Source organism: Polypterus senegalus, chromosome 10 (genome assembly GCF_016835505.1).
Source record: "Polypterus senegalus isolate Bchr_013 chromosome 10, ASM1683550v1, whole genome shotgun sequence".
In the NCBI taxonomy this organism is placed as follows: domain Eukaryota; kingdom Metazoa; phylum Chordata; class Cladistia; order Polypteriformes; family Polypteridae; genus Polypterus; species Polypterus senegalus.
In genome coordinates this window covers 18,879,403-18,905,958 of record NC_053163.1, presented here as the reverse complement: position 1 = coordinate 18,905,958, position 26,556 = coordinate 18,879,403, and the positions used below count along the sequence as shown (strand labels likewise).

The window sequence follows — 26,556 nt, the reverse complement described above, 5'->3', positions numbered from 1 at the left end:
TGTTTAGACCCCTTCACTTTTGGCACACTTCCTAATGTTGTACTTTTATTTTTAAATAGTGTCATCCATGCACGTCAGAGGTAAGCACAGCCATCCTGTGACACCAGGGGGCGCAATCCCTTGACTCCTCTGTCTGTTTTTCCACATAGGAGATGACAGCCAATGAGGGCAACTGACTGCACCCCTTCTTGCTCCTTGAGATATAAAATCAGGGCACTCACATATTCAGGAATTAATGAGACCACATTTACACAACCAAGCCTTGATGCCCACATAATAATTTGATCCATAATCTTGATGCCCACATAATAATTTGATCCATAATCTTCAATGTTTACTGTTCCCAAATCCTGTAAACAGTCTAGATGTTCCCTGAACAATTGTGTACACATTCAGCTGAAGGGGATTGGAGATGTTGTGAGGTACAATACAGTTAAGGCATAATCATGGATCCTCATAAGTTTTTTTTTTCATCTGATGCTCTTCAGTTCTTTACGCTTTAGAACACTTTACACTACAGAAATGATTTTATACCAGGGGTCTCGAACTCCAGTCCTGTGGGGCCGCAGTGGCTGTACGTTTTCTTTCTAATCTTCATTAGTGACCAATTTTTGCTGCTAATTAACTTCTTTTGCCTTCGTTTTAATTAACTCGACTCAGGCCCCTTAGTTGTTTCGTTTTCCTTAATTAGCAGGCAAACAAAACAGACACACAAAAGAAGCCGCCACATGACCAGCTCACCTGTGCTCAGCACACAATATCCGAAAATAAAGAAAGGTGCAGGTCTCAGTAAGGTCACCAAAACATTTTGATGGGTGTTCTCAGGAAAAAAAAAAAAAAACAGAAAATCAAAAGAGTTTTGGAAATGTCTGCGGGGGCAGAATGAGAGCAGCATCAAGAAATGGAACTGAATAACAGGTTTAATTAACAGCAAGAATTGGTTTCTCACTAAGAAACTGCTTGGAGTTTGAAGCCCCAATTTAGCTGGTCATCTGTTTGGTCGTTTTAAATCTCATTTCTGTTTGGCTGCCATTTAATGAAGAAAAGAATCAGTCCAGATAACTGACTCCTTAAAAACAGGGCTATGAAAATGAAGGGAAAAGGAGTTAATTAGCAGTGAAAACTGGTCACTGATTAGGAAAAGGGTGAGCATGAAAACCTGCAGCCACTGCGGCCCACCAGGCCTGGAGTTTGATACCCCTGATCCAACCTGACAGAGCCTGAGATGATCTGTAGAGAAGTATAGCAGAAAATCCGCAAATTAAGTTGCGCGATGCTTGTCATGTTATACTTCATGGTGAACTTCTGCCTTAAAGGGGCTTCAATGACATACTGAGTAAAGGATCACTTGCGTCAATGCAACATTTCAATTTTTTATTTAAAAAAAAAAAAGTTTCTAAAATCTTGTAATTCTGGAATATTGAAAAAAAAAAGAGGATGGATAAACAACAAAATACTCAAGTAAATCAACATATTGCTATATTTATCATGCTCTGTCTAGATGCCAGCGCTATGGTGGTACACTTACTGCACCATAAGTGCCTCAAAACTTTTGTACCCCAATTCAGTGCTGTGGAGAATCTCCATTTTTTTTTAAGTTTGTTTAATAATCTGACCATTCTATTGATATCCACCAAACTTTCAGATCAATTAGCAACTTTCAAATAACTTGGTTTTTGAGAAATGTAGATAGAAGAATGTGTGTAATGGATGATCCCTCTTATTTGGAGACTAACAGAGTTTTTGTATCAGCTTCTTTCACACAATGTTCTGTAGCCCCATGATGACAAAATAAAATTAAATGGAAGGGTCCCCCTTCTCTTTAACATGAAGGATCATTAAAGCAGTTACTTAGCATAGAGAAGTACAACTTTTAAGGGCTACTATACGAGATGTCGGCACTACATAGTGGTTACTTGACAAGTGTTCAAGCAGATTTTTATAGAACCTAAAAGCTGAAATCCTGGACACAATGGCCCGGTGAAAGTGGCCTTGAACCTGTACAAGAGGACCACTTTGTCGTTTTTTATGCTATAAAATGATAGCCAGCCAGCAGGACAGTCCAGGTGCACACCAATCCTTTGGCTGCAGGGGTCAGAAATGACGGACTCTATGTTATTGTGCCACACAGAGTAATAGGAACCAGAGTAGCGCAAACACCAGGACTTGTCATTGCGTCCCAGAAGAGAGGCTTGACTATTTCCTTTTCTACACATATCTTTATAAGCAACTCCTATTGAAGCCAGTGTTCCATTCCATTCCACCTCCCAGTAGCAACAAGTCTCGGATAGAGTCTCCATACACAAAACTTGGAGCCAAAAGTCAAATCTGCCTGGATGATCGGGATAGTTCATCTTAACCAATCCATATGTCACCTTCGTGTTCCTTTCGGACATATGCAGATTTCTGTGGGCCGTGCTCAGGTCCAGGGTGAGCTCACAGGAGTCTGAGTGGAGAGAAAAGAATACCAGTGAGGAACCCTCCTGTCCTTCACACTTATCACGAGTTAACCGCGGGAGCGAAGTGGTGCAAACACAAAGTATTTAGTTTATTAAGCTTCATGTAAGCATGACCTAACATACAGTAACTGCTGTGATTTCAGTTTTGCTAGATACCTTGGTGGTCATTCACTTTTAAAAATACATTTTATTTATACAAAGGTGCCTTTCTAAGCAATCAAGGACACCGAACAAACAATAAATAAAAAGCACATTATAAACAAAAATTAAAACATCAGAAAATATAGAAAATTTATTAACGCGCACACGTACCGGTCCCGGGACATAACAGCGTTTTGACGAAGTTACAGCCATGTATGCATGCCCATCTGTCATGCATCTCTACACCCTACCCATCAAATGAAACCTCAAAGTCTCGTCTTTCCGATGATATAAACCATTTTGACACACAACAACCACAGCACTGACACTAAAGCCTTTTTTACAGAGAAGTACATACTTTTAAGAGTTGACTTTCCCTACCTTTGAAGACCCTCTGCAAGTCAAACATCAATATTTCCGAGCAGTATTGATCTCATTCTGTCCGTAAGGCTCCAGCGAATATAATTCAGTAAAACGATTAGGTCCAAAACACACAATATATCCTCAAAGGGACAAAAACTCCAGAAAACGTTTCATAACTTGAGACTAGCTACGTCATTTTTTTTCATTCCTATTGATCATATCAGACGTAATTTGTTTCTGTCGGCGATAACCATGCTACAGCATGTTACACAGAAGTGTTAGCTTCTGATTGACACCTAAGTTGGCCAATTACGACGGGTCTGGGGTTGACTGGCACCTCGTATAGCCAATGAGTGTCACATACAGCTGAACGATGACGTACAACTCCAAACCCTGGTAGAATCTACCAGTTTGATTGGACACTGTGAGTGTCACTCCAAACTTACAGCCAATGAGCAGCTGAGCATTTCGATATGTAACTTGCCATACTAACTTGTAAACAAAACGATCGGAGCTGCGCGAAGGTGGCATTTGTGCCAGTCTGCAGACTTGGTGCGTGGTTGTTTATTGTGATTTCACCAAGTTTTTTCGCATTTTAAATATGGATAAAAGTACAGATAAACGTGAATACACTCTCGATTAAAAGTATTAGAGGCATGTACACGGCGTGAAAGTAATCAATCGGCCCAGGAGACGTCTAATGGCAGAGAGTGACATGTGCCACGCCCTTGTGCTTTCTGCCTGCTATGGATTGCTGCCATCAGTGGCACATGGAAAAACGCTGAGCTGTGTTGTAACAGTTTGTAAAAGAAATGTATATAGTTTGTGTGCATTTTATAAAAAAAAAAGTAAAAAATAAAATATATATATATTTTTGGCCCATAAGACTTGTGTTGACTATTTTATATTGAAATGTGTATTTTTTATTGTTTTTATTATTTTTATAACTAATAGAGTGACACTGTGTGTAGATATAGATTCCTTTAGGTGTAAGCTTTCAGTAGAGCCCTCATTGATATCTGTGGGTTGAAGAATTCAAACGTTATTACACTTTTTCCATACGTTCCAAAATGTGGATAATGGTCCCTCTAAAAAGCCCCTGGGCATGCCCACATAAAAACTGGTGTAAAAATGTCATTTTTACAGGTATTCTTTTCAAATTTGAAATGTGAGTAGTCAACAAGTTATTTTGTTGGTACATAGTGTGTTTCTGTCCCCACCTACCTACTGCAGCTATAAAGGCCTTTATTTTCACAAAAAAAACTTAGGCGAGAACAAAAAAATTTGTTTTTTTTTGTGAGTTCTAATGTGCATAACTTTTGATCAGTCACACCTACAGAATGTTACCTTTACAAAGAGACCAAACATGTGTTTATACTCCAGATAGTTCAATAACAGCAATGATTCTAATTTGGAGAGGTCGAATTACAAGCGATTTAGCAAAAATGACCCTGCTTGATAAGGGGTTAAAACCAAACAAAGCCACTGTAATCAAAAAAAAAAAGCCATTTTGAACAGATGGGTTTTAAGTTTACATTTGAAAGTTGAAAATGATTGAATATTTGTAAGCTCAGTAGGTAATGAGTTCCAAAGCTTGAGAGCAGAACGGCTGAATGCTCTGCTCCCAGTGGTGGTTAGATGAGCAAGAGGGACGGTCAAATGGATGGTATAAGAGGATCTAAGGTTACGGGAAAGAATGGCAACATGAAGAAGGCCGGACAGATATGGAGAGGCAAGATTATGAATGGCCTTAAATGTTAATAGCACAATTTTAAAATCAATTTGAAACTTAATTGGGAGCCAATGATGCTGCTGTAAGACCAGAGTAATATGGTGAATAGATGAGGTTTGAGTAATGATGCGTGCTGCAGAATTCTGGACCAGCTGAAGCTTATGGAGAGATGTATTATTATAGAGAGACCAAAGAGGAGCGAATTGCAGTAGTCCAGACGGGAAGTAACAAGAAAGTGAACAAGGATGGCAGTGGTATGGAGAGTGAGGGAGGGGCGGATGCGGTTAATATTATGAAGGTGGAAATCGGGAGATCAGGTGATGTTATTAATGTGAGATTGGAAACATAGAGGACTATCAAGGATGACACCCAGACCCTTGACCTGAGGTGAAGGGGAAACAAAGGAGTTATCAATAACATAGTGAAAGAGTATCTGCTTTGGACAATGAAGATTTTGTACCAATAAGGAGAACCTCAGTTTTGTCATTGTTTAATTAAAGAATATTTGAAGAAAACCAGGATTTAATTTCAGCAATTTTAGACAAACATAATAGAATTATTTATTATTTGGGATTTTTCATACATTGTCTCTTTACTACCTACAGACAAACGTAATAGAATTATATTATTTGGGATTGTCATACATTATCTCTATACCACTGTTTCCCAAACTTTCTCTGTGCAGTACTTCCCCCTTCGTTGTATCTTATTAATGACAATGATCCACTCGGTCAGTGACAGTTCTTTGATCGATGGTGAGCACCTCGATAAACATGTTAATGGGGGTACAGTTGGAACGATAAAGGAAATGGGTACCTGAACAATGTAAAGTAAGTCTAAAATACCTACACAATAACTATAATCATAATAAATGAACAAAACAACAGCGGAGAAGCCGTGGATTAAATAAAAAGGCTGCAGTTATCAGCAGGGAGACGTGAATCCCGTGGCGAAGCAAGGAAGGGTATGTAGAGAGCGGAGCGACGGACAGCATTATATAGGCAGGCAGCCAACAACGTGGGATGCGTGGGGATGGGGGACCCAACGCTGCCTCAAATGGCGACCGTGCTGCAGGTTATGGACGTATATATGTACGTAAGTAGGATTCAGTTAGCGTTGGGAACCCGCATACCAAATTTCTTGAAGATGGGCCCATAAGTAACAAAGACCGTTGGAAAGTTCAATATGGCGGCCAACAGTGGCGTCATACCACAGAAATAAGTACGTACATTGGTTTTAGTTAGCGCAGGGAAGCAGCCTACCAAATTTCGTGAAGATGGGGCCATAAATATGGAAGTTCAACATGGCAGACGTTGTCGACCGTTATGACCGTTACACGAAGAATTTTGAAATGAAACCTGCTTAACTTTTGTAAGTAAGCTGAAAGGAATGAGCCTGCCAAATTTCAGCCTTCTACTTACACGGGAAGTTGGAGAATTAGTGATGAGTGTGTCAGTCAGTCAGTCAGTCACTGCATACAGTAATCCCTCGCTATATCGCACGTCGACTTTCGCGGCTTCATTCTATCGCGGATTTTATATGAAAGCATAACTAAATATATAACACGGATTTTTCGCTGCTTCGCGGGTTCTGCGGACAATGTGTCTTTTTACTTCCTGTACATGCTTCCTCAGTGGGTTTGCCCAGTTGATTTCATACAAGGGACACTATTGGCGGATGACTGAGAAGCTAACCAATCAGAGCACGCAGTTAAGTTCTCCTGACTGAGAAGCTAACCAATCAGAGCACGCAGTTAAGTTCCTGTGTGCTGAATGCAGTGTTAACAAGGAAGTCTCGTCTCGCTCATTCAGCAGCAATGTGTTTTGCTGTGTAAAGAGTTGTGCTCTTTTATGTTTATCTTTGTGCATAGTCAAGCCCTTCATTATGGCTCCAAAACGATCTGCTACTGCTTCAGGGGCTGTGCCCAAGCGCCAACGAAAGATGTTAACGATTGCCGAAAAGGTAAACGTTTTGCATTTGTTGAAGGCTACAATTCTTTTTATTTAAAAAGTACGAAAGGAATATAAGATCTACGGCCGCAGTGTCCTTTTAACCAGGGTGCAAAACGAGTTGCAAGTGGATGTAATAAGGCAGTAGTCTGGATGGAATCTGCTTTAGGGATTTGGATTGAAGACTGCCAGAAGAAGAACAATGGCAGTGCTACACAATCGCCTGAAGTCCAACAGAGCTGTAACGTTCTCCTTTGTTGTGCAGTAAAATTAAACTCATTGTTATCGGACAAGTCATCATGTCATTGTTGGTGAGTAACCATAATTAATTTTCTATTTACAGTACTCAGTACATGTACGTACGTTTAGTGTCACTGTACACACATTTACTGTATACTATTTTTCTTGCATTGTACGTATTTATTGCTGGTGGCCTGTCTATCGTAATGGCTGTAAAATATGTGATACACTCGATATCTTTAAAATAATATTTAGGTTTTACTGTATATAAACAGTGTGTTTATATACATAATTTCAATGAATCTTACCTAATATCTAAGAGAATACAAAGGGCTCATGCTGTATAACTCTGCGGGGAATATTTATAAAAAGTGTGGGAGAGTTTATAAGGGCTTAAAATATATAAAAATAAACCATACAAACATATGGTTTCTACTTTGGATTTTTCACCTATCGGGGGTCTGGAACGCATCCCCCGCGATCGAGGAGGGATTACTGTATATATATATACTAGCAAAATACCAGCCAGAGCGAGAAGTAGTGTGTTAAAGAAGCAATGAAAAAGAAAAGGAAACATTTTGAAAATAACATAACATGAGTGTTGTTGTCATATACACATATATACACATACATACATATACATACACACATACATACATACACACACATATATACACACAAATACATATATATATACTGTACATACACACACACATATATAAACATATATATACATATACATACATATCTACATATATACACACACAGCTATTTCAGATCAGTGCAATACGCTGCTTGTTAAAACGGATAACTCCGCTCTTACGTGCAAGTCTGCGTGGATATTATGAACTATCGTATTTGTTCAAGTTCTATTTAAATTTTAAATAGAAGGAATTTTTATTTAGTCGACAGAAATATCTTTGGTAGGAATGGTAAAACAGACAGGAATATTATTCCTGAATAAATCAACTCAAACCTTAAACAACTTATAATATTTTGCTCTCCATAAAAATATATCCTGTCTAAATTATACAAGTTAGAAATAAAGTAAACATTAAAAGAACAAACATTCAAATTTCTTTACTCTTATGTAATTTTATATAAAAATAAACTTAGATTTTAAATATCCCAAAAGATTTTGCTCTCCATAAAAATATATCCTGTCAAAATTATACAAATTCAAATATGAACATGCTGCATAACAAAACCTGGAAATATAAATAAAATGTGTTCCTTTCAGCAATAACAAATCAAATCATTCAGTTGTCTTTGCTCATATGTCATTTTAGAGCTGGACGCCTGGCATCTTTTTTGGCACAGGTTCGTTTCTGTTTGGTGTGAGGTTCTGTGTTGTGGAGATTCTCAGGATGGATTGCAGGTGCTCATCAGTGAGGCGACTCCTGTGTGCTGTTTTGTTAGTCTTTATCACTGAGAAGAGCTTCTCACACAGATATGTGCTACCAAACATGCACAAGGTTCGAGCCGCATGTAGACGGACTTTTTGTTCTTCAAAGTCACCAAAGCGCCGTGCAAACTCAGTGCGCTCAGTTTATCAGCAAAGTGCGATTTGGGAACACCGTAGTGACGACTTGGTTTAACATTACTTGGCAACAGGGAAAGTGGGGCAAGTGCACTGGTGCATTTGTGTCTCCCATAAAAGCAGCTTCACTTGAAATCACTTTGTGATTGTGCACGGGTAAAACGTCCGCTGAAGTGTCAGATTCTTATTTAATTCTTCTGCTTTCTGTATCTTCTGCATTGCATTCAGGTTACCCTGATGTTTTGTCTCATAGTGCCGTCTTAGATTAAATTCTGTAATTACAGCCACATTAGCTCCACAAATGAGACACACGGGTTCAGTAAACATATACTCAGCCTCCCATCGGTTTTAAAGGCTCTATTTTCAGAATCAACTTTTCTCTCAGCATCGTGTGAGCTAGCTTCGCAATAACTTGCAGCATCATAAGCTAGACTTGATTAACGCGGTAAGTGTTCGGCAAGGCAGCTGAAGCGCTGCATTATGGGATCTGTAGTTTATTGTGTTACCAGCGCTTCATATACCGGGCCATTAATAACAATAATACAGTATATAAAATGATCTCGGGCGGATATAATTACACCGGGCGGATGTGGCCCTGGCCCTTGAGTTTGACACATATGGACTAAATAGAACTTGAAAAGATATATTTTTCAAATGTGATCGCAATTCAGATAGAGTTGACGCGCACTACAGCCTGCATGCCTCAATAAGTCATCCTCCCTCGCTCTTACTTTTTACCGCTCATCTAATGAATACACTGAGTATGGCTTTACCAAAACAATCATTGATGGCGAATAAAGTATCCATTATTCGAGTATGTAGATCGGGATATATATATATACATATATATATATATACCCGCGTATTGCAGCGGAGAGTAGTGTGTTAAAAAGCTAGAAAAGAAAAGGGAACATTTTAAAAATAACGTAACATGACTGTCAATATACAGTATTTGTTTTGTGAGTGTTACTGAGTGTTGCTGTCATCAAGGATTTGATTATCATTATTTCTTTCAATCAGGTTCGTATTTGTAGGATGTGTTGTGTTCAAGTTACATTCCGTGTTTGTCAATCGCTGTAAAGATGACAGGTTTCATTCATCGATTCGTTTCTTACTGCATCAATAAACAGCTCGTCTTCTTCTTTATCTGAGACCTGACACACTGCATGCAGGTTTTTTTACACTGTCTTCCTTTATCAGGACATTGACTTTTTCCAACGTGTGCTTTGTTTCCACAGTAGCTGGATTTATGAATATGCTTATCAGACGCTTCATATTTTTGCTGCCTTTTCAATTGTGTAATTCGGTTTTGTTCAGCTCTTTGGAACTGTTGCTTTTTATCTGTGCACTGCGTCAGTTCACGTGAGCCGCTCGGTGTACATGCATCGAAGGTTCCCAGCTGTGCTGGTGCCATCTGTGCTATGTCCATGGCTGTATTTAATGTTACCTTAGTCCTGGCACTTAAAACTTTCTCTCGCAGTTTCGCTGAGTTTGTGTCAAACACCACCCTGACCATCTCATCTTCCTCTCCATAAGCACAGTCCTTCACCCGTGAATATTTAGTGGAGTTTGCTATTGGATTGCCGCTGACGGACGGCCTTATATGGGCAGGCACTAAATTACAAACGCCAGCGCAGCCTGTCTATGAACTTAATTTAAAGTGTAGGTTTACATCGTGCTTTGTTTCCGAAGTAGCAGAACTCATGAATATGGTTGTATATGTCACTCGCTTTCTTATTGTTTCGCTGCCTTCTCAATTATATAATGCATGTTTTCTTCAGCGCTTTTGAGGTCTTCCTGGTTTTCTATGTACTGCGTGATTACGTGGGCGTGATGATGTCACACGAAACTCCGCCCCACGGCGTTCAAGCTCATCTCCATTACAGTAAATGGAGAAAACAGCTTCCAGTTATGACCATTACGCGTAGAATTTCGATATAAAACCTGCCCAACTTTTGTAAGGAAGCTGTAAGGAATGAACCTGCCAAATTTCAGCCTTCCACCCACACGGGAAGTTGGAGAATTAGTGATGAGTCAGTGAGTGAGTGAGTGAGTGAGTGAGTGAGTGAGTGAGTGAGTGAGTGAGTGAGGGCTTTGCCTTTTATTAGTATAGATATATATATATATATATATACACTCACCTAAAGAATTATTAGGAACACCATACTAATACGGTGTTTGACCCCCTTTCACCTTCAGAACTGCCTTAATTCTACGTGGCATTGATTCAACAAGGTTCTGAAAGCATTCTTTAGAAATATTGGCCCATATTGATAGGATAGCATCTTGCAGTTGATGGAGATTTGTGGGATGCACATCCAGGGCACGAAGCTCCGTTCCACCACATCCCAAAGATGCTCTATTGGGTTGAGATCTGGTGACTGTGGGGACCATTTTAGTACAGTGAACTCATTGTCATGTTTAAGAAACCAATTTGAAATGATTCGAGCTTTGTGACATGGTGTATTATCCTGCTGGAAGTAGCCATCAGAGGATAGGTACATGGTGGTCATGAAGGGATGGACATGGTCAGAAACAATGCTCAGGTAGCCTGTGGCATTTAAACGATGCCCAATTGGCACTAAGGGGCCTAAAGTGTGCCAAGAAAACATCCCCCACACCATTACACCACCACCTCCAGCCTGCACAGTGGTAACAAGGCATGATGGATCCATGTTCTCATTCTGTTTACGCCAAATTCTGACTCTACCATTTGAATGTCTCAACAGAAATCGAGACTCATCAGACCAGGCAACATTTTTCCAGTCTTCAACTGTCCAATTTTGGTGAGCTCGTGCAAATTGTAGCCTCTTTTTCCTATTTGTAGTGGAGATGAGTGGTACCCGGTGGGGTCTTCTGCTGTTGTAGCCCATCCGCCTCAAGGTTGTGCGTGTTGTGGCTTCACAAATGCTTTGCTACATACCTCGGTTGTAACGAGTGGTTATTTCAGTCAAAGTTGCTCTTCTATCAGTTTGAATCAGTCGGCCCATTCTCCTCTGACCTCTAGCATCAACAAGGCATTTTTGCCCACAGGACTGCCGCATACTGGATGTTTTTCCCTTTTCACACCATTCTTTGTAAACCCTACAAATGGTTGTGCGTGAAAATCCCAGTAACTGAGCAGATTGTGAAATATTCAGACCGGCCCGTCTGGCACCAACAACCATGCCACGCTCAAAATTGCTTAAATCACCTTTCTTTCCCATTCTGACATTCAGTTTGGAGTTCAGGAGATTGTCTTGACCAGGACCACACCCCTAAATGAATTGAAGCAACTGCCATGTGATTGGTTGATTTGATAATTGCATTAATGAGAAATTGAACAGGTAATCCTAATAATCCTTTAGGTGAGTGTATAGTTATATATATATAGTAGATATATTTTGGCAAACTTAGTTTTCTAATCACTATATTGTTCCCAAAACACAGAACTTGGGAAATAACAGTTCACTTAATTAGCCCAGGAGTTCAATTAAAAACAGAAGCTGGTTAGAATAAAAACCTGCAGCCACAGAGGGTCCCCAGGGCCGAATTTGGGAATCACTGCTCTATACTATTTAAAAGAGGTGGAAGTTCCGGGTGTTGTCTGTAGCGGATATGTAAAATTGGCTCAGACACAGGAAGCAGAGGGTTATGGTGTGAAGAACCTCCGGTGTGAAGAACCTCATCAGAATTGGCTAATGTTAAGAGTGGTGTCCACCAGGGATCACTGCTAAATGAATAATTAGGTAAGAATATAACACACTGGTCAAGTTTGCAGATGAACCCAAGGTAGATGGATTGGCAGATAATCTGAAAGCTATTGAATCATCACAGAGGGCCTTGGACAGCATACAGGCTTGGGCAGATTTGTGACAGTGACACTTAATGTCAGAAAATGTAAAGTATTACATGTGGGAAATAAAAATGTAAGGTTTGAATACACAATAGGAGGTTTGAAAATTGAGAGTACGCCTTATGAGAAGGATTTTGGAGTTGCAGTGGACTCGACATTATCAACTATTAGACCAGTGGTTCTCAAACTGTGGGGCGGGCCCCCCAAGGCCGGTGCAAAGTAACAAAAAAGGGGGCGCGAAAATGTGAAAAAGAAAACAAGAATTGAAAATATGAAACATCTATTGAAACCAAAACAAATTAACTTAAACTAGATTCTGATAGTAGAAAAATAAATATAGAGTTAGATAAATGTCGATAAAAGTTAAGTAGGTATAATAAAATATGAATCTATGATATATCAATTAAAAAAAAAAACAAATTGGTATTAGTGGGCTCCTTTCGAAAAAAACTTGGGGGGCGTGATTAAAACTGTCATGAAAACTCGGGTCGCATATACTAAAGGTTAAGAAACGCTGTACTAGACAGTTTTCAGAAGCCATTAAGAAGGCTAACAGGATGTCAGGTTATATCGCACCTTGATGTATAGAGTACAAGTCTAAGGAGGTTCTCCTCAAGCTTTATAACACTCTGTTGAGGCCTCATCTGGAGTACTGTGTGCAGGTATTGACTCCAGGCTACAAATTGGACATAGCAGTGCTGGAAAAAGTCCAGCAAAGAGCCACAAGGCTGATTCTAGGGCTACAGGGTAAATGAGTTATGAGGAAAGATTAAAAGAGCTGAGCCTTTTCGGTTTAAGCAAAAAAAGATTGAGAGGTGACATGAATTAAGTGTGGGACAGCACGGTGGCGCTGCTGCCTCGCAATTAGGAGACCTGGGTTCGCTTCCTGGATCCTCCCTGCATGGAGTTTGCATGTTCTCTGCATGGGTTTCCTCCAGGTGCCCCGGTTTCCTCCCACAGCCCAAAGACATGCAGGTTAGGTGCATTGGTGATTTTATATTGTCCCTAGTGTGTGCTTGGTGTGTGTGCCCTGCAGTGAGCTGGCGCCCTGCCCGGGGTTTGTTTTCTGCCTTGCACCCTGTGTTGGCCAGGATTAGCTCCAGCAGACCCTGTATTTAGGATATAGTGGGTTGGATAATGGATAGATGGATGAATTAAGTGTTTAAAATTATGAAGGGCACCCTGCCCAGGATTGGTTCCTGCCTTGTGCCCTGTGTTGGCTGGGATTGGCTCCAGCAGACCCCCGTGACCCTGTGTTCGGATTCAGCGGGTTGCAAAATGGATGGATGGATGGAAATTATGAAGGGAATTACTGCAATGGACTGAGACGGTGACTTTAAAATAAGTTCATGAAGATCATGGGGGCACAACTGGAAACTTAAGGCTAAATTCTACACAAAGCTTAGGATGTTTACCTTTACACAGAGAACCTTAGATACTTGGAATATTTACCAAGTAGTGTGGTAGACAGTAGGACTTTAGGGACCTTCAAAACTCGACTTGATGTTATTCTAGAAGAATTAAGTGGAGAGGACTGGCAAGCTTTGTGTTATTGTCTTCTAGAAAGCTTCAATGTTTCTTTTATGTCCCTTCATTGCTGAGTGTGTTGTCAGCCTTCATTTTGGGCACATACAGCATTTTTTTTCCCCTCACTTTTGGAATTTTCAATACTGTTTCCCCCTTTGTTCTGCATATTGTTATTGTGTTGATGTCAGAAGCTGCCATTTTGTGAGTATCTTCTTGTAGGAGTTGTCAGGGATGCCAGGGGCAACGACCCGGCCAGGACGCCATGAGGGATCGGATGTGGGTCTCCGCCCACCCTGGATCACGTGGGGGCTGCCATCTTGAGTTGCTTTGGGGGCCATGGGTTGAGGGCATGGAAGCCCCCCCTGTAGGGGCCCATGGTCACCGCCAGGAGGCGCCCCAATGCCTTGGGGACCCTGGACCTCAGCACTTCTGCCACACCAGGAAGTGCTGGGGGGAAGAAGAGGGACACCCGGAGAGCTCCCGGGAGAACAGCCGGCATTTCCGCCACACTGGGGCATGTCCAGGAGGGGAATGCCGGGAACCACCTGGAGCTCATCCGGGAGCACATAAAAGCCCTTCATTCAGGGCTGGAGTCGGGTGGAAGATGGACAAGGCAGAAGAGAGAGTGGAGGTGGCCCGAGAAAGAAGGCATTGTGTGGCCAGGACTGTGTGTTGGGGTTTGTGCACGGGACTGGGTCTTAGTGACCATTTATTTGTAAATAATTGTAAATAAAATACGTGTGGTGGTGATTTACAACATGTCTGCCTGTCTGTGTCCGGGTCGGCTCCACAGAGTGTGGAAGAAAAATTAGACTCGGGAGTCACTTTGTCATTTAGGATAAGGTGTTTTGATATGCTTTCCACATTACAATATAGCATTCATATTAAAGAAACAGCATAAAGGGTATATAAATATCAGAAACCTGTTCAGGCACATCAGGAAACCTGGAAAAGGTCAAGTGAACAACAAAGACAAAGATGTGGAACACAAATGAACTAAAAGATGACTAAGAGACGACTATGAAATCAGCAGATGTCCTGTAAACAAAGATTTAGAACACAAATGAACTAAAAGATGACTTCAGAAATGAGTGCGAAATCAGCAGATGCCCTGTGAACAACCAGAATGGACAACTATTACATACACAGAAATGTCAATGGTAGTGGCTCAACCTAAAGGGTATAAGAACCAGAAAATAATAAAATAGAATTTTATTTTACATAAATCATTTAGGTTGTAAGGTTTCTAAACTCATTTGGGGCTCCCCCCAACGGGACGACAATGCCAAGGAGCGTCCCAAAGTGCGATCGCCGCGTCTATGGAAGACGGGGTTCATGGTTGCCATGGCAACTGATAGGCCTGTCTTCCATAGACATACGGAGGAACTTTGGCCAGCTGTTCTTCCTGGTAGCATCACATGTATGTAATTTAACATATCAGCATGAGTAGCACCATTCACTAGTTATAAGATACAAGCAAATCATAAGAAAATTGATAGTGAGATGACTAAATTTAGTTTAATGGAAAAACACAGATACAGAAAAACATCACATCATTATTTTCAGGGTCAAACTGTGTGTCCCGTAAGTCACCTCCGAAGGTCTCGCCACACAACCTCAAGTAAGGTTGCTCAAAAAGCCAACATTTTGTGAGCTCATAAAAACCACAGTGTATGCCAGTGTCTAATAATATGTCGTTTAAATGTGATAAGGCACCCAAACATGTAAAAAAACTGAATAGTGTATGCCCGTCATATATGAAATTAATTTGCCACGCGATATTGCCGTTGAAATGGTCATGCATTTCAAAACTCCAAGTTGCATTACAACATGAAAAAATAATTCTGAAATATTGAAAAAAAAAAAATAGAATTTACTTACATTTTAACAGACAATCTCTACACATCAGATTTTTCAGGATGTAACTTGGACTGGTAATTCCTGAGTAGAAAACAAGATGTGCATTTTGGTCAGTTCATTCATTTATTTTTTAATGGACACAGCTGTCAACCCCTGGCCATTTGCCTTTCTACTGCAGTTTACACGGGCGTGGAATCTCCTTGAGCCTCATGTTGACTGGAGCTCTGCCAGTATCCTTTAGGCTCTAGAATACCCAGTTCTGGACCTCAAAGTCACACAGTCTAGTCTGTAAGAGTCCGATTATTACTAATCAACTCTGGAATAAACCAGGTCTGCCATCTAGTAACTACTGCTGGTACAGCACTGAGAAGATGGTGGAGGTGTTGAGATTATGCTCACCGAGGCAGGCTAATAGATTACTGCGGAAAATCTATGCCAACGTTCCAACTGAAGTAAAATCTCTTATTGGAGACTTCCTCGCTGGCAGAGATGAACCTGTGTCCAATGAAGGCTTTCCTGCTGTGACAGTGGTGCCAGCTGGTTTGGAACCTGAGGAAGTCACGTATGCACACCATCTACAGCATAGAACAACTTCCTTAGACAGTGCTGTGGGGAACGAGCTCTACAGAATATGCATGCTGGTATGTCACTGGGAACCACTGAGCCCAACATTAGAGGAGCAGACTTGGGAGACACCGAGGCCAGCTTGGTGGGACTTATGTAGACCACCATTGAACAAAAGAACTGGCAATATGCAAAGGCATGTGCTGCATGGTATCATTGCTCTTAACTCTTAGGTCTCACTGATTGATCCTTCAGTTACAGACAAATGCCCTTTCTGTGGGGAGAGACCGTCTTCTATGGTTATCTGTAGTACACTTAGACCTCTTTTAAATAATTATGTATTTATATATGGTGTTACCAGAAATAAGAATAATCAGGAGGAATGTTGAATTGGGAATTTCCTCATTGGACAGAACAAGCTGGCTGCTCATATGTCGAGAAAAGACGAAGTCAAAACAAATACGGTAGGCAATGTGACATTATAAGAATAGTTCAGGGACTTGTGAAAGCCACAAATGTAAAATTCTTTTGCGGAAAGATGGTGCGTTCATGAGGCAATTTGTAGAACTGAGGATAACAAGTTGATTTTTCTTATTTGAAGTAAGAATTAGATATTGATTTCTTTCTGGGGTGAGCTGGGTTTTTCTTTATTTGTTTTACTTACGATAATGTAAATGATTTGTTGATTATTGATTAATAAAGTTCAATTCAAAACTCCAAACAAACTCTTTCTTTCTTTTGACACACTAGAGTTTATAATAGCACACAACTCACCAGCCTTAATGGTTCTCATAAATTCCCAGCCAGTGGTTTCCTTCCAATGTTCCTTCAAATCAGAAAGGTCTTTTCTTAAGCTTGGGTGAAACAAATCTCTGTCGACAGCAATGTGAGGTGCATCTCCATCTTTAGGGATGACACAGAGAGCTGAGAGCTTCTATTGGGGAAAAAAGGAAGAAGGGAGGATGTTAGAAAAACTACATTGGAATGGAGTGTGTGAAAAATGGACAAGCAGATTTTTGTTTATTTTTTTAATATAGATTTGCCCAGTGCAACCTGGAAAAATAGGAAGTCATCATCTGTCTTGAAGAGCTCCACCAGCTCAGTGTCTCTCCTCTTGAATTCCTCAAGATCCTGTTCCAGTTGCTTGCTGAGCATCTCAGCTTTCCTTACTTTAATCTGCTTGTGGTTTCTAATCATCTCAGTCACCTCCATTCTCAGCCTCTCGATGGAATGAAACAGAGGAATGAAGATCTCCTCATATTCTTGTGCTTCTCTCTCTGCAGAGCTCTAAGTCGAGAAATATGGAAATCCAGTGTCAACATATGAATTTTAAAGCAGCGTTAAATGCTTCAAATTCTATCTGTTTGTCTGTCTGTCTGCTAGCTATTAAGGCTGACCAAAATGCTGTACAATAAAACCAAAAGGTAAAAGAAACAGAAACACATAAGAGCTAAAGAAATTCATAATAAAAAAAAAAGTACACAGATAGTTAATATCTCACACTGGGTCAAAGACCAGGGAGTGTGGTTTTAAATAAGATTTAAAGACAGCAAGTGAATGAGCCTGTCTGACATGCAATGGCAAATCATTCCAGAGTTTTGGAGCTGAAACTGAAAAAGCCCAATCACCTCGGAGTTTGGATCATGTCTTAGGAACAAGAAAAAGCATCTGGTCTGCTGACCTGAGAGGGCAAGACGGTACATATGGGTGCAGTAGTTGTGGCAGATAAAATGGGGCACTACCATTACAGGATTTAAAAACAAATACAAGAATCTTAAAATGGATTTGAAAATGAACTGGAAGCCAGTGAAGGGAAGCCAAAAATTGGGGTTAACATGCTCGTGCTTGCTTGTACCGGTTGTCACAGGCAGCCGGGACGCCCGAGGGGACCGGAGGAGGGCTGGTGCCTCCTCCCGACCACGTGGGGGTGACCGCCTTGGTTTTGTTGGTGGCCTCGGGTAAGGGGCTTGGAAGCCCAACCCTGTAGGGTTGCCTGAAAAAACCTGGAGCCCAGCACTTCCGCCACACCAGGAAGTGCTGAGGTGAAGAAGACAGGGGACACCCGGAGGGCTTCCGGGTGCGCAGCTGGCACTTCCACCACACTGGGGTGTGTCTGTGGAGGAATGCCGGAAAACAGCTGGAGACCATCTGGGGTGTGATAAAAGGGGCTGCCTCTCTTCAGTCAAGAGCGGAAGTCGGGTGGAAGAGGACGGAGCTGGAGAGAAGACTGGAGGCGGCCTGAAGGAAGGAAGGAAGGCCTAAAAGGGATTGTGAAAGGCCCGGACTGTGGGGGATCGGTGCTGGAGGCACTGGGTGCGTGCACTGAACTATTTGTACATATTTATAAATAAACGTGTGTGTGGTGGAACAAATGATGTCCATCTCTCTGTGTCCAGGTCCCGTTCACACGGGTAAAAATTGAGCAGCGGCATTTTGTACCAGCTGTAGGTGAGCAATGGAGGCCTAGCTAATTCCAAAAAGAAGCGCATTGCAGTAATCTAGAAGAGAGGTTATAAAGGTACATATCACTATTTCAAGGTTGCGTTTAGGCTAAACAGGCTTGATTTTTGATTTCAGATGGTTATTCCTATATTATCAAAGAGAAATCTAAAGCAAATTGGTAAGCAAATTAGTAATTTGTTAGCCAAGACAAATTGGGCTGTGACTTGGATTTACTCAGGGTTAGGTTTGGGCGATGTGTGAAATTCTCAGGATGATCATTCATCCTCTTAAAAACAGTAATGATGATGTTTTAGTGTGTTTAGTGAGGGTGAGTAGGTAGGAATTATTATCATTTTTGCAAAAATAACCAAACATTGCTGTTCTGCATGTCCTATATTTGTTGTGATTATAGGCACTTTTCAATTTAGAAAAAGTACAAAATATAAAGCAGGGCAGTGTGACATGAACACAATATACCACATTCGTTTTATTCACATAAAGTATGTTTGCATTATATGTCCTCTTCAAACTGTCTGTACTATTTAGCTCTTTGCTTTATTGAAATCACAATATGGATTTTTTGTGAAGTCCATACAAGTAAAACATCCAAAACAAAAATAGAAACTAAAGAGGAAAATAATAATTGCCCAATGACTCAAACAGGAATTTTTTAAATTTTAGTGGAGAATCATTATTGTTAGCAAGAATTAATGAAAACAAACACCACACTTGAAGATAAGTTCTTGGCTTAATGGTGTCAGGGTGTTAGGGTTAGGGAGCGCACCTGAACCCTGCTGACTAGACGGTGACAAAAGTTCGGAATGCAAATATGAGGAGTGTATTAGTTAGTTGTGCCTCCCAAGTTGTGAACATGGAACTTGAAGGACACAACCGTCAACAATGCATGGAACTGAGAAGGACAATCTGCAAAATGGTAACATTTTGGGGCTGATGAAGAACACTTGGATATTAGGACCAATGGAATGCCTAAACTAACTGATTTGGTTCACTAGAGGGTGGTGCCGTTGTAGTGCTGCTTCTTTACAACAAGGAGACCAGGTTTAATGTCCTGGGTGCTCCCTTTGTGGAGTTTGCAAGCTGTTGATGTGAGTTTCTTTCCACAATTGAAAGATATGCAGGTTAGGGGAATTTGTATTGTGAAACTGGCCTGGTATCCTGTCCAGGTATTTTTCTTGACTTGTGTGACTGACAGGATAGCCTACAGTTGCCATGCGACCCTGCTAAGAAAATGTACAAATGAATTTGGTTTACAAGTAACAAGACAAGCAAAGTCTCTCTGCTGTTAAGCTCGTACAGTATGAGACTTACCTGAATATGTTTTACCAGCTCCCTTATTGGCTCCAGTTTCATCAGGCTTTCTTGAATTTTTGTTCCATGTTGCTTTCTTGTATTCTCCAACTCAGCCTGTTGAGGGCAGAGGGCACTTGAAACATTAGGATGTAAATTAATTAACTACTTAATGTAGTAGTAACTGACGTGCACTGACAGAAGTGTGTGTAACAAAAGCAGGAGGATAAACAAACATGGCATCAAATACGCAAAACTAGTGGTTTGCTTTTTCTACCTTAAGTGGTCACTCTGGATAAAAGTGAAGGAACTTAATTTACTGGACACTTACAAAAATTCTGATGTAAAGGAAGTTATCGGCTTGTGTGCCTTGTGATGATGTGTGGATACCTCCTTCCAGAGCTAGAGGTGTCTATATCAAATTTGTCCAGTTATTTGCTTCTTGTAAAACTTAATTCTAAAACATAGGCAGGTTCCACCTTTAGATATTGTTTTAAGTAATTACACATAATGAGGTGCTTTAAACTGTACAGCATAAAGTTACTCTTCATTTAATTTTGGATGGTTTACGATTTTCTCTACCATTTGTGTGTAACACTTCTTCGTGCGATAAATGCATTACTTTGCCAGTTTAGTTTGTGGAACTTGTGGAAAGCAGCCTGGACACAGACAGGTAGACATTGTTTAATCACCCAACACACGTTTATTTACAACTAATATATACAAATGTGCCACACACAACCCCAAAACTCTCCCAAAGTCCAGGCCTCACAATGCTTGTGCCTCTTCAGGTCTGCCTCCACTCCTCTCCACCAAGACTTCATCTTCTACACTACCGGCTCCAATGATTGAAAGGATGGAGGTGGCCCCTTTTATATCCACCTGGATCCTCCCAACGAGTGACTGCCCGCACTCCCCTGGTGCCCCTGGTCTTCTTCCCTCCAGCACTTCCGGGTGTGGCAGAAGTGCTGAGGGCCAGGGCTCCTTAGGCATCTGGGTGCCCCCTGGCGAGGACCACGGGCCCCTACAGGGTTGAATTTCCAAGCTCTGTTCCCGTGGTCCCCATACCATCCATGGCGGCTGCCCTCTCGTGGTCCGGAGGAGGTGTAGTCCCTATTCCAGTATTTCCAGGCGCCCCAGCTTGGTACTGTCCTCAGCCGCTCCCCACAAACTATAAAATACACAGGACAGTTCCACATTTTTCTTTTGCCACATTTTCTTTTCCATAAATCTCAATTGGTCATGGAGGAGTTTGTGTATTTGCCATCTCCTGAAATGGGAGATTGTGTCCAGATAGACTGGATTCCAATCCATTGTTGGTTCTTGTCTAGTACCCACTATTATTAGGATAAGCTCCATCTCCCCTCAATTGGATAAAGTAGGTCTGAAGATGGATGTATGGATGGGATTAATAAAGAACAAGAAGGGACGAAGTAAGCAAGTCAAAAAATAGGTGAAGCAAAGATAACAAAATGCTCTTTCAGCACAGGAAAAGCCAGTGTGTATACAGGGTAAATACGCCAAAAGAAGATGTGATGTGCCAGGTGACACTGACTGGCTGAAGGGCAATGTGAAGAGAATAACCCACAGCTTACTAAGTAAATTATAAAAATGCCCGTAATTACTCCTTTACTGGTTAGCATAGCCCACCAATGAGTGAGTACTGAACATTGGCAGAAAGTCAGTGCCCTAACTGAGTGCTGTAGTCTCATTAGCAGGTTTTTGTACCTCTACATCACACCATACAAAGTTATTGTCTGTTGTACCTGCATTGTTATAACTCTTTAATTTAATATTGTTCTTTATCAGTATGCTGCTGCTGGAGTCTGGGAATTTCCCTTGGGGATTACAGGTTTTCTCAGTTGCAGTCTTCAATTGCAGTGTTCAACAAGATATCATTGGCTGTCAAGTGTCTTTTTTGGTTTGTATTCACAATACTAATGATTCCTGCACCACCTTAAATTGCTCTCAGGTGACACATTATTCGGGGCAGGTGTGAGATCTTAGATCAATCAGCCTCAGTAGCTTTGCTGCATTTTTCAGAACAGACTTAATATTTGCATAACAGCGAGTGCATTTCTCAAAACACTTAGTGCAAAAGGCAAAACATCATGGTAAACAACATCAAAATACAAAACACATTTCTGTATGTATATATTGTTTTCGATGTTGTCATTTTTTTTCCTTCATTTCATATGTTATGCATAAAGTATTGAAATGCATTTATTTGCTAGACTCCAAGTGCAGTGCATGGTATGTCACCATATACCTGTGCAATCAATAAAATATTCTTCTTGAATCAATCTCCCACAATCGGTGTTTTGTATTTTTATGTTTCCTGCCCTTGTCATTCAGATGTTTTGTGCATCAGAAAATATTTAGATTGTGCCAATTTTATATTGATAACATGACTTTACATTTTGGCCGTCATGTCCATGGACGATGATTCATGGACTTGGCATTTTGATGGCACTGACATATTCAGCGACGTAAATACTTGCTTTTGAGGCATGAATTAAGGATTTTGAAGAGGTTACCTGCTTTTGCCGGTCATCCATGACGTTTTGCCATTTGCACTCAGTGTTTTGAGGAATGCATTCGCTGTTATGCAAATGTTAAGTCTGTTGTGAGAAATGCACCAAAGCAACTGAGAAAAACTGTAATAAAGTATCTATCTGTCTGTCTGATTATGTGAATGTTCACTTTCTAACAGAGAAGAACTTAGGTAAAAGTGAAAGTGATGTCATTTTCTAACCCACTTAATCCTGAGCAGGGTCATGGTGTTGGGTGGGGGCTGGAGCCTATCCCAGACAGCACAGAGTGCAAAGCAGGAACAGTCAAAAGAAAAAACTAGAAACTGAAGGAGGATTTTTTTTTTCTTTTTCCAGGTATAGATTGGCTAACGTTAGTAAGGGAAGCCCAGGGCACTTCCCCTAATTAGAAACAGGCATCAGCAAATAGAAATTTAGTTGGTAAGGAGTGTCATAATAAAAGTACTATTATAATGTTTTGTGCATCGAATGTAAGTTGTGTAAGAGGAGCATTTTTTTTTCATACTAAAACAGGCAGTCTAACAACACATATACACTATTAAAAATAAAGGTCCAACATGGGGTTCTTCAGAGCAATGCCATAGGGGAACCTTTTTTGGTCCCCCAAAAGACCCATCCACAAGAAGGTTCCAAAAAGGACTTTGCATTTAGACAGACAGACAGACAGACAGATAGATAGATAGATAGATAGATAGATAGATAGATAGATAGATAGATAGATAGATAGATAGATAGACAGATAGACAGATAGACAGATAGATAGATAGATACTTTATTAATCTCAAGGGGAAATTCAAGATCTATAGCAGGATCAACACAGTAAATAACCATGAATAGATAGTTAACCAAATGGCTCAGGGTTTTGAAAGGACTCTTACTTCATATGTACAATACGGGCTAAGTTCAGGTTTTCTTGATTTCCTAGTGATCTGCTAGGTAGTCTACAATACAATTCTTTTCTACATAAAAGGAAGTTTATCAAAGCACAGAGGACTTGCTTCATATGCAAAAGAACCCTTCACAGAATGACATGGTGCTTTGTCGAGCAATAGTTCTACAAGGAACCACACAACCCAGTAAAGATCCATAAAATGCCATGAAAGAACCAAAAAGTTTACTTTTTACTTGGGGTGGCACGGTGGCGCAGTGGTCGTGCTGTTGCCTCGCAGTAAAGAGACCTGGGTTCGCTTCCTGGGTCATCCCTGCGTGGAGTTTGCATGTTGTCTGCTTGGGTTTCCTCCGGGTGCTCTGCAGTCCAAAGACATGCAGGTTGGGTGCATTGGTGATCCTAAATTGTTCCTATAGTGTTGTGTGACCTGGCTGGGATTGGCTCCCTTGTATGGAGGAATATTTCGGACAAAATGAAATAAATAAATAAATGCGTAAATAAATAAAAGTACTGTGAAATGTGAGCATAAATAAATAAATGTGTCATGAAATGAGAGCCTTAATAAATAAATATGTCATGAAATGAGAGCATAAATAAATAAATGTGTCACGAAATAGGTTTTTCGTTGCTTATTTATTTATTTCATTTTGTCCGTAACATTCCTGCAAACCGTCATGAAATACGGCTTGAAATAAAACTGTCACTTTCACTCGTCAAAGTTGAGAGGGTGGGCTCTAACACGCCCTCTAGTTACTGATTGGTGAATCGATAGCACACGGATTAATTAGAAAAATGCTTACTACTGCCGATGAAATGGATTCTGCCGAAGATATTACGTATTTCAGAGAGAGAATTGAAGATTTATCGGAAGAAATTACAATGTTGGCGGCCCTTTTAGACTCGATATAGATGAAACTGTTTTTGAAATTATCGAAGAACAGGTGGAACGGACTCTACTACACTCCAGTTCAGGTGACGCAGTTCTCTGCTCTGGACGTCCATCCTTTGACATTCCAGCTGAGTCAATAGAACACCTTCTGTTATGCGGTTTAAAAGTACAACAGATTGCAGATCTATATGGTGTATTTGGAGAAGATGATCACAAGGTGAATGAGCCAGTTTGATATACGGTAAGCTGCAACGGCTGTATTAGTTTAGGTACTTTGACATGGAATGCCCAAAGCAGCTCCAACTAATATTTTGAACTGAACAAGCGGGTTAGAAAATGGATGGATGGATGGATGGATGAACAACTTTGCCACTGATCAGAGCTGTACAGTTGTTTGAAAAAGTAGCTGCGAATATGCAACTGACTTTATACTCGTAAAACAAGGGTCAAATACTCAGTTCTAAAAGGGCCGCCAACATTGTAATTTCTTCCGATAAATCTTCAATTCTCTCTCTGAAATACGTAATATCTTCGCCAGAATCCATTTCATCGGCAGTAGTAAGCATTTTTCTAATGAATTCTTGTGCTATCGATTCACCAATCAGTAACTAGAGGGCGTGTTAGAGCCCACCCTCACAACTTTGATGAGTGAAAGTGACAGTTTTATTTCAAGCCGTATTTCATGACGGTTTGCAGGAATGTTACGGACAAAATGAAATAAATAATCAACGAAAAACCTATTTCGTGACACATTTATTTATTTATGCTCTCATTTCATGACATATTTATTTATTAAGGCTCTCATTTCATGACACATTTATTTATTTATGCTCACATTTCACAGTACTTTTATTTATTTACGCATTTAATTATTTATTTCATTTTGTCCGAAATATTCCTCCATACCCTTGACCCTGTGTTAAGATATAGCGGTTTGGACAATGACTATTTTTAACTGGAATGCAACGGAGCGTTTTCAAAAAAATGTATTAACATGAGATTTTCGTATTGAAAACATACACAAGGCTGTGTGGCATTTATGTGTTTTAAAGTTTGGTGGTGCTCAAGGTCCAGGGCACCCACAAGGCTGGCGCCTATGCCAAGATGTGACGACCCAATCTGTCTCTCCTAACCGTTGATTTCACGTGCGTGTGCATTTCATTTTTACAATGCAAATGATCTAACTATTGGGTGATTTACACAAAGTTTTCCATTTTGATACAGTATGTGAATTTCAATTGTTTTTCTCTAATAATTCGTATAATTCTCTTACCTGTTTCTCCGCTCGCTCCGTCTCCAGCTCCACCAGGTCATGACCGACGTGTTTCACGGCTGCGCACAGCGAACACACGCACTTCTGATCGGTTCGGCAGAACAGATGTACGACCGTGTTGCTGTGCTCCGGACAGAGCCGCTGCTGTAGGTTTGCAGTCGGTTTCACCAATATGTGTCGTTTGAAAGCCTCTGCCTCCCGGTGAGGCTGCACGTGGACCTCGCAGTACGACACCTGACAGATGATGCAGGACTGGACGGCTCTCAGCTTTCTCTCGGCGCACACATCACACGGCACATCTTCGAGTCCGGCGTATCCCACGGCTGCATTTTTCCACATCTGCTTCGATTTCTCAACGATGTCAAACAGCAGGGTGTTCCGCCGAAGGGTTGGCCTTGGGTAAAAGACGCATCGGCACTGCGGACACTCGCAGACTCCTTTTGTATCCCAGTAGTTCTCAACGCATCTAAAGCAGTAGTTGTGTCCGCACATGAGGGACACAGGATCCTGTAGGATATCCAGACACACGGTGCAGACAAAGCGATCGTGAGACTCGACTTCATCCATTATGTACGTTATCTTCTTAAGATATGAAAGTCTTTGCGACATCGGCAGACTTTCTGGGAAGAGCAGATAATAAACTTAAACAGACCTGTATTTCAAATATCGCAATATTCACTATATAAATATCGCTATAATCATTACATAAATAACTGACAGAGTTAGTCAACGGAACGGACTGCTGAAACCAACCTGAAGTCACGTACTAAATTGCTTTGACGTACCGTATCATTTGACATTTGCTGCTTCAACTTGAATATCATCTATGACCAGGTCATCATGGCTGCAACGTGTTCCCAGCGTTTTTATGACACATCCTCTGAACACGTCGTTAGAAATCAACGCGACGCGTGCGCGATGCCGGTGACGCGTGTGTAAGTGTTAAAGTTCAAGCACGTGACGTCAGCCTCGTTGTTTACTATCAACATCTGA

The 26,556-nt window shown here is 40.8% G+C and overlaps 1 protein-coding gene across 1 annotated transcript; it reads right to left on the bottom strand.

Annotated features, from left to right (window-relative positions):
- Window positions 1-1,825: 1,825 nt before the first annotated feature.
- LOC120536198 (E3 ubiquitin/ISG15 ligase TRIM25-like) lies at window positions 1,826-26,417 on the bottom strand. The gene is made up of 7 exons (XM_039764535.1): window positions 26,349-26,417; window positions 25,564-26,183; window positions 19,982-20,077; window positions 17,264-17,497; window positions 16,985-17,144; window positions 15,668-15,727; window positions 1,826-2,446 (listed from the first exon to the last, which is right to left on the bottom strand). The coding sequence occupies exons 2-7, from the start codon at window positions 26,170-26,172 to the stop codon at window positions 1,902-1,904; spliced, it is 1,704 nt and encodes a 567-aa protein (XP_039620469.1). The 5' UTR covers window positions 26,173-26,183; window positions 26,349-26,417; the 3' UTR covers window positions 1,826-1,901.
- Window positions 26,418-26,556: the final 139 nt, after the last annotated feature.